Here is a 9,831-nt window from a genome sequence, read left to right as displayed (position 1 = left end):
TAAATTTTACTTCGGTAGTTGTAACACTTATAATTGTTGATTTCTGCTCAACCCGGAGGGCGGGGGCGATAGCTTGTATTTCCACTATCGGCCCAATTAAACCGAGACTGGGGACCACACTTTTGTTAATTTCGTGGCCGGTCAATAGTTAATGATATTCCACTGCAATACATCTTCTGTGTAAAAGTTTAACTTAAACTACCAAGCTGACGACTGACATTGATCTTACCATTTTTCATCTAAATGTACTTGATAGTGCAAGGCGATCGTGCACGATTACTATATTTCACTCCTATAGAGCGGTAACTATTTCGCGGGCATGGTAAAATATGTCCATATACAAGAACTGTATCATCAAACCATCTTATCAACAATGTACTGTATAACAGTTTACGGCACAACATATGTAAAAGAAATTCTATAGCTGTAACAGTTAAATAGGCTTGCAGGCCGAATTCATCTGCTGTCCGAAATATATGTATGTTTTACGTTTGTGTATTTCAATTTTTGTCAAAACTTCACAGACAAACGACAATTTGTTAAGGGTTGTCTTGATACAAAAAGAAAAATATTTTTTTACAATTCAATATTAATTATATTAATTGGATATACTTTTCTTACCATTGTGTTTTATTTACGAACGCTTCACATTCTTACGCCAGTTTAATGTTGTTGTCATCCTCTAACAAGTGCTACGCAGTATTTATTTAATATGATAAGGGATTATTGTTGTTCTAGGGTAATTTGACAAGTCTTCCATAAAAAGACTTGAACAACTTGTTTAAATTAAATCGATCCTTTGTTACTTTGTCACATTTTATATTGCTATATTAACAACAATTGTCAGTTGGACTGCCATATTGTTCATTCAACAGGGACATAAAACGGAACGTTCTAATTGACAGGTTCTCAATGTAATTGGAAATGACACATGCAGTGCTGATAACTTCAAAAAAAACAACTGAAGGGTTTTTGTAACAGAAAACAAATAGAGGAAATGCTGTGACAAAAACCGCAGCTCTTCTGAAATTTTGAATTATCATCTCCCTTTAGTTAATTTACTCGGTTCTTCCTCTGAAAGGAATTTATTTTCAAATTTCATGAGCATGATGAAGAACAGTTGAGGACCTGTACTGTATATTTACCATAAAAATGCATTTACATTGAACACAGTTGTTCTTAAAACACTCTTTTTTTCCACAATAAATACGTTTATGATTTAATTATTTCACAATATAAATTATAATATCAAAAAAAAAATGTTCTGCTTACAAAAGTACAGTACATCAGTAAAGTATAAATTTATCGTTTTTAAAGGTAAAAGTCTATTCACGAAGAAGGCCTTCCTAAATAAAAAAATTTGCTGTCAGTATACTTCATCGTTGCGTATTGAAATATGTGTTTTAACAAAGAAAGAACCTCTTCATAAAAAATACTTCGGTAGGTATATACAGGTATATACAAAGTCCACATGTCTGGATAGATATGTTATCGATAATGAGAAGATAAAATTGACAGGACTATTTATACATGTTTGGTCATTTTTTGAACAACACTGCAAACCTTGAGACACAATTTGTTTCCTAGAAACAGCAGTTACTGGGGAATGAATGTTTCGAAAGACTTGTCATTTAACTGAGTTACTGATACGATACAAGAAAAGTATCTGAATATCATGATCAGAATCTGTAATTTATGCGAGAATTGGCGGTCACGTACGTTCAGTCTGAGGAACATTTGCTAGGGTTGGTGTTTTGCAGTTCAACCTTGGCCTTTGATCTGGGAATGTAGCATGTGCTTTTGATATTATACCTATTTACGAACATTGTATACCGCATAAGAAAAACTTTGTAGAAAACTGATTCAAAATTCAAAATGATTTAAAGTATATATGCATATCAAAGTATTTTAAAGAAAGTCTTACAGAAGATGGAAGTACAACTGCGTCTATTTTTCTAATTAGATACCTTTACACGGAAGCAGAACTATAAACTACGATTTAAATTGCACTTCAAACTGAATGTTTTCCTCTTTTTAATTTACAAATGTTGAATAAGATACAGAAAAGCTAAAACAAACGTGAAATAATAAGATATCTAAAACGATTACGCCATAATTACCACAATGAGTGTTTTAAACACCTTAGCCTCTTTCATTTCATATAAGACAAAAAAACAAATTTATTTGAGGAAATATGAACTTAAGAGAAATCAATCGAATAAAATGAAATATGGAAGGTAATTGATTATTTCGAGATACGTTGAAAGAAACTGAAGGGGAAACATCTATAAATAACTGAAATTGTAAAATCGAATCTTCGAGTAAGGAAATGGTTCCGGCGAAAGACCGGCGGTGACTTCACACTTCACACTTCAAATTTCAAACTTAACACTTCACTTCATACTTCTCACTTCCTTCTTCAGACTTCATACTGCACACTTCGCTCTTCATAGATTAAACATGACTTGACGTCATCTGCTTATATTTTATTGGCATAGATGTGTACTCCATTTCTCATTTGAGTTTTAAATATTATTGATTGTGTACATTTTAAATGTTCTAGGAAAATAAAAGACTTCTTGAGTTTAGATTATATCACTTGTTAATATTCGAAAAATAAGGGGAAATTCACTGCCTGTCGTCTATCTTCTTGACGAAAACTATTGGGATAATTTTTAAGCAATCTCACGGGAATGAAACATGGGTGACGCACATGGAAATTGCAAAAACAATTTCCATTCAATGCAGAAATGTGGTTGCCATGGTAAACGAAAGGAAATCTTCAAGTGTAAAACAGAAAGGTAGAGAAATCAAATATATGGTGTGGCATTGCCTAGCGGTCATCTAGTATTAGATGTTTTCAAATTATGCCACTGGATTCAAAATTGATCCCATCCGAGGGACAGTACTTTCAAACGCTTCTTCTCTTACAGTATATTATACTCTACTATATTCATTCAAAGTATGCCCCACTCTGGAGTCTAAAGTAACTCAGCCATAATCATGATACTTCATTATGTCCACACTCGGTAATTCCAGGTTGTATTAAAAATAGCAATATTTAAAACGCCCGAAAAAGACTTAACTGAGGATAAAAATTTAAATAAGGAACAAATTACATATATTCGGAACACACTTACGGGAGATAGCAAATTACATCAACATTGAAAATGATATCACGATACAGGACGTAGCTGAATATAATCACAATGCCGATTATGGGAACTTGTTCTCATTCCTTTTCAAAAGTTGGATAATCATATGATAATGATATATCAAAGTAATTTAATTTCAAGACTTTTTGTAAAACGGTAGTCGTGGTTGTGCTATGATTAAAAGTTTTAAAGATACGTTGCCAGGTGCAAAATATTCAATCATGAAGTTCATTCAAGAACCAAATAAAACACATCCCTGAAACTGTAAGATATAAAGTTCCTGATTAATAGGTTTAGCGATGTTCATTGTTTAAAAGACCTTTTATAACTTATAATAACGGTTTATCTACAAAACTGTTATGAAGATTTAATTTAAAATACAAACACGCACCATTTCTGCTATTCCATCACTCTTACGAAGCATATTAGACCAAATTAAGAATGACGATCCTCGATAAAGTAATGTTCAAAAATTATAATTGCGCTAAATGTTGTTACAGTGTCGAAGATTCAAAAAGACATTGTTGTTTTTTGTCATTATCGGATGTTTTATTATTTTGTTAAGTTTGTATTTATAAAGTTGTCCTTAACGATTTTACAGTACTACTGCGTAGTTGTCTAGCATGCCATTTTAGAATCATGCTATCATTTTGGTATGATAAAACCTTATTTCTTTTGCAATCTCAGGGTTCAAGGCTGAAGGACAGTCATGCACAGATGTTGATGAGTGTCAAGTTCATAATCAGTGCAAGAATGGAGGCTCCTGTCAAAACTCCCCTGGTTCTTTCAAATGCAAATGCCAGGCAGGATGGAGTGGACAGACGTGTGAAATGGATGTGAATGAATGTGCACAGGGGTACTGTATCAATGCAACTCAATGTATCAATAAACCTGGTTCCTTTTTATGCAACTGTTCACATGGATTTGGTGGACGCTATTGTACAGATAGGAATGAATGTACTGTAACGTCACAAAATTGTAAACATAATAGCACTTGTTTTAATACATATGGCTCATATAACTGTGACTGTGTTGAAGGCTTTACTGGAAAAAGATGCGGCGTAGACGTGGACGAGTGCAAACATTCGGTAAGGAAACTTTTCCTACTATACTTCATAAAATCAAATATTATATACTTGTCTGCCAGATTCTTTATCACAAACAGAAGTGCACTAATCATAGGACAAAATGAAACTTAAAAACAATTACTCTTGTTCATACATCTTAAACAAATTCTGACGGCTAAACACAATTAAGCCAGCCTTTAATTTGCGAATAGATTTAAACTTTCTTGTATTTCGAAATCAGTTCCATGCAGATAAAACAAACAAGTCATACTCACTCGAAATTAACTTCCATTGGACAGTAATCAAAGGAATTCGTTATCTCTTGTTTCTAGCTATAAAATACTATATTTTCAGGTATGTGGCTTACACAGCAAGCATTGCACAAACAGTGTTGGAAGTTACAGCTGTAACTGCAGCGACGGTTGGACAGGAAAGACATGTGTTGAAGATGTAGACGAATGTGCACATAGGCCTTGTAATAATGGTACCTGTAGTAATACAGTCGGCAGTTATAAATGTACATGTTATCAAGGGTATGCAGGAAAAGACTGCGAAAATGATTTTGATGAATGCTCTGTAGCAACATGTGCAAACAATGGAACATGTGTAAATTTACCGTATCCACAAAGATATCGGTGCGATTGTCGCAGTGGTTGGGATCCCAAAACTCGGTGTCGACATCAGTTAGATGAATGTAAAGTCTTACAACCATGCGATCATGGAACGTGTTCTAATGTTCATGGGCATTACAAATGTGCATGTGACACCGGTTGGACTGGCAGGAACTGCAGCGTTGATTTAGATGAGTGTAAATATCATCCTTGTTTGCATAATGGAACATGTACTAATATACTCGACGGCTACACATGTCACTGTTCCTTAGGGTGGGCGGGAAAGAATTGTACAACTGATATAAATGAATGCGATATCATTCATCCTTGTATTCATAACAGTAAATGCAAAAATTTAGACGGAGGATACACTTGTCAGTGTGCCGCAGGTTGGATGGGACAAAACTGTTCTGTTGATGTAAATGAATGTAATACGCTTCATCCTTGCAACAGTAATGGTAACTGCAGTAATACTGTAGGCGGATACGTTTGTCATTGCGCCGTAGGATGGACAGGTCAAAACTGTTCTGTAGATGTTAATGAATGTAATAGGTTTCAACCATGTCAAAATAATGGTGCATGCAGTAATACGAGAGGAGGGTACACGTGCAATTGTTCAGTAGGATGGCAGGGATATAACTGCACAATTGATGTTAATGAGTGTGATACGTCTCATCCGTGCCAGAATAAGGGATCATGCATCAACAAGGAAGGAAAGTATACGTGTCAGTGCCCCATACAATGGACAGGACAAAATTGTACTGATGATGTCAATGAATGTGATATGTTTCATCCATGCCAGAATAAGGGCTCATGTTTCAACGTGAAAGGAAATTATACATGTCAGTGCCCCAAAGAATGGAAAGGACGAAACTGTACCGTTGATGCCGATGAATGTGATACTCTTCATCCATGCAAGAATAATGGCGTGTGTCTCAACACGAAAGGAAATTATATATGTCAGTGCCCTAAAGAATGGAAAGGACGAAACTGCACCGTTGATGTCAATGAATGTGATACTTTTCATCCTTGCCAGAATCAGGGCTCTTGCGTCAACACAAAAGGAAACTATACATGTCAGTGTCCCGTAGAATGGAAAGGACAAAACTGTACTGCTGATGTCAATGAATGTGATATTTTTAATCCATGCCAGAATAACGGCTCATGTATCAACATAAAAGGAAATTATACATGCCGTTGTCCCGAAGAATGGAAAGGACAGAACTGTTCGGTGGATGTCAACGAATGTAAAACTTTTCACCCATGCCAGAATGAGGGCTCGTGCATTAACACAGTAGGGAATTATATGTGTCTGTGTCCCGTAGGATGGAATGGACAAAACTGCACCGTTGATGTCAATGAATGTGATAATTTCCATCCGTGCCAGAATAACGGCATATGCATGAACACGGTAGGAAATTATACATGTCAGTGCCCCTCGGAATGGAAAGGACGAAACTGTACCGTTGATGTCGATGAATGTGATACTTTTCATCCGTGCAAGAATAATGGCATGTGTCTCAACACGGAAGGAAACTATACATGTCAGTGCCCGGCGGAATGGAAAGGTCGAAACTGTACCCTTGATGTCGATGAATGTGTAACTTTTAATCCGTGCCAGAATAAGGGCGTGTGCCTCAACACAGTAGGAAATTATACATGTCAGTGTCCCAAAGAATGGAAAGGACAAAACTGCTCTCTGGATGTCAATGAATGTAAAACTTTTCATCCTTGCCAGAATGAGGGATCATGCATTAACACAGAAGGAAATTATACGTGTCAGTGTCCCAAAGAATGGAAAGGACAAAACTGCACCGTTGATGTCAATGAATGTGATAGTTTCCATCCTTGCCAGAATAACGGCTCATGCATGAACATGGTAGGAAATTATACATGCCAGTGTCCCTTGGAATGGAAAGGACGAAACTGTACTATTGATGTCAATGAATGTGACACTTTTCATCCGTGTCAGAATAACGGTTCATGCATGAACACGGTAGGAAATTACACATGTCAGTGCCCCAAGGAATGGAAAGGACAAAACTGTACTGTTGATGTCAATGAGTGTGATACTTTTCATCCGTGTCAGAATAAGGGCACGTGCCTCAACACGGGAGGAAATTATACATGTCAGTGTCTCAAAGAATGGAAAGGACAAAACTGTACTGTTGATGTCAATGAATGTGATACATTTCATCCTTGCCAGAACAAAGGATCATGTATGAACACAGAAGGGAACTATGCATGTCAGTGTCCCGTAAAATGGAAAGGGCGAAACTGTACCGTTGATGTCAATGAATGTGATACTTTTCATCCATGCCAGAATAACGGCTCATGTATAAACATGGTAGGAAATTATACATGTCAATGTCCCGCGGAATGGAGCGGGCAAAACTGTACCGTTGATGTCAATGAATGTGATACTTTTCATCCCTGCCAGAATAACGGCTCATGTATAAACATGGTAGGAAATTATACATGTCAGTGTCCCGCGGAATGGAGCGGGCAAAACTGTACCATAGATGTCAATGAATGTGATACTTTCCATCTGTGCCAGAATAACGGCTCATGCATAAACGTGATAGGAAAATATACATGCGAGTGTCCCATGGAATGGAAAGGACGAAACTGTACCGTTGATGTCGATGAATGTAATACATTACAGCCGTGCCAGAATCAGGGCTCTTGTGTCAACACGAAAGGAAATTATACATGTCAGTGTCCCGTAGAATGGAAAGGACAAAACTGTACTGTTGATGTCAATGAATGTGATACAATTCAACCTTGCCTGAATAATGGCTCGTGCGTCAACACTCCCGGAAATTATACATGTCAGTGTCCTTTCGAATGGAATGGTCAAAATTGTTCCATTGATGTCAATGAATGTGTTACATTTCAACCATGCCAGAATAATGGTACATGTGTCAATACGGATGGAAATTATACATGTCAGTGTCCCATGGGATGGAAAGGACAAAACTGTTCCGTTGATATAAATGAATGTGATACGTTTCATCCATGCAAAAATAGTGGTGCATGCAGTAATACGAGAGGTGGGTACAGATGTCAGTGTGTCACAGGATGGAAGGGAAAGAACTGTTCCGTAGACGTCAACGAGTGTGAACTCCACTCTACATGCCTTCATAATGGAAGATGTAGTAACTTTGACGGCGGATATAAATGTACTTGTCCTCTTTATTGGACTGGTAACCAATGTGAAACCGACGTAAACGAATGTAGTAGTTCACCGTGCAAGCATGATTCAACGTGTAATAACTTTGACGGCGGTTATACCTGCGTTTGTCTTCCAAGCTGGACCGGTACCAATTGTGAAACCGATGAAGATGAATGCATTAATTTCCCCTGTAAGCATAACGGAAATTGTTCTAACACATACGGTGGATACATCTGTACCTGCCCTATAAACTGGAGCGGCAACCATTGTGAGACAGATGTCGATGAATGTAAAAGTTATCCGTGTAGAAATAATGGAACTTGTTACAATCATGCTGGTTCATATAGCTGCAACTGTACTAATGAATGGCAAGGAAAGCATTGCGAAACCGATTTTGATGAATGTAGGGACAGTCATAACCCTTGTGAAAAGGGGTATCTATGCTATAATACTAACGGAGGTTTTGTTTGCAAACATGATGACAAAGAAACAACATGGCCTGTAACAACACATGCTCCAACAACAAATTTGCCTGCAACATCAACAAAGAGCACTAATTCCACAGTCCTTCCAATATCTAACAAACCATTACACACAACAACAGCTACAACTGAAATGGTTGGCCCTACAAGCGAAAGTAAATCACATATTCATACTAGAACAACAACAGCTTCCACAACAATAACCACTACTACACCGACACTGACACAAGCAAGCAGAACAACACATGCATCTTCGACATCGATAAAAACCAGCGGTGCAACATTTGCATCTTCCACTACGACGCAGATAAGCCCTACAATATCTGTAGTTTCCACATTGAACAAAACAAGCCGAGTAAACATTGAAGGTTCTTCATCGACACACATAAGCAGTAAAACGTATAAAGCCTCGACATCTACAGCTTCCTTATCGGCAAAAAGAAGCAGTAAAGAACCAGGCACTACTCCATCGACACAATCTAGCAGCCCAAGACCGACGGACCTTTCAGTGACTGGATTTGGTCTGTATACTTTAATGCTATGAAATAATCTTGTTTAAGCATATGCTTAAAACGATATTTAACATGTAAGGAAAGGGGATTAATTCATTAATAATCTCGTAGACAGAACGCACTAAATACACTCCTTGCTTATGTAATTGTCTAGTATAGTAAACACACGGAACAGTTATTTATTTTTATTTAATTAAATCAAACGTTCTTACTGTTGAGAGTTTTGTACTAATATGCTTGATATCATAGTACAATTAGAAATGTTTGTGATTTTGTGATTACAGAGGTGTATACTGTAGAATTTATGAAGGAAGTAAACTCGACAGATTATGATAGTATTACAGCCGGAATAAAGACTATGCTTCATTACAAGATCTGTCCCAGAAGTAACAATATAAACGTTACACTATTGAACAGTGGCAAGAAAACGTTAGCAAAGTTATTTTCTATTCACACATAACTTTATCAACTATGTAATTCTACTGCGTTTTAGACTATCAAACATTTCAAACATTAAACAATTTTAATTAATTTTATCTTTTCAATATATAATCATATTTGAACATATGACGATGGAGATATTTCTGTTTCATACTACATATTCACATATTCTATTTTGTATTAATATGGTATTTACGACATTTAAATGTATGTATTGGCAAAAATAGGACTTTCTCCGTGGGATTCCATGCTCAGTGCGACGGTCAAGATGTCTCAAATAAACAGATTGCTGAGGCATTCAATGCGTTGTCTCCAAAACAATTGAAGTCCCTCTTCCCTTTGGAAGTGAAGCAGAAGGGAGCGAAAGGGCCTGAGGTATATTAGACAC

At 36.7% G+C, this 9,831-nt stretch overlaps 1 protein-coding gene across 1 annotated transcript; it reads left to right on the top strand.

Moving 5' to 3' along the window:
• The first annotated feature begins 3,875 nt into the window (after window positions 1-3,875).
• Window positions 3,876-9,036, top strand: LOC128553514 (neurogenic locus Notch protein-like). Its single transcript, XM_053534694.1, has 2 exons — window positions 3,876-4,243; window positions 4,577-9,036. The coding sequence occupies exons 1-2, from the start codon at window positions 3,986-3,988 to the stop codon at window positions 9,032-9,034; spliced, it is 4,716 nt and encodes a 1,571-aa protein (XP_053390669.1). The 5' UTR covers window positions 3,876-3,985; the 3' UTR covers window positions 9,035-9,036.
• Window positions 9,037-9,831: the final 795 nt, after the last annotated feature.

This window comes from Mercenaria mercenaria, unplaced genomic scaffold (assembly GCF_021730395.1).
Source record: "Mercenaria mercenaria strain notata unplaced genomic scaffold, MADL_Memer_1 contig_3911, whole genome shotgun sequence".
NCBI lineage: Eukaryota > Metazoa > Mollusca > Bivalvia > Venerida > Veneridae > Mercenaria > Mercenaria mercenaria.
The sequence above is the reverse complement of the archived record's forward strand: the minus strand, read 5'-3'. Positions and strand labels throughout refer to the sequence as shown.

Excerpts from the sequence above, each read along its gene's own strand:
- LOC128553514 (XM_053534694.1), top strand. The coding sequence starts at position 3,986 with ATGGATGTGAATGAATGTGCACAGGGGTACTGTATCAATGCAACTCAA. Across the intron at positions 4,244-4,576 it reads TGGACGAGTGCAAACATTCG|GTATGTGGCTTACACAGCAA; the intron begins GTAAGGAAACTT and ends CTATATTTTCAG.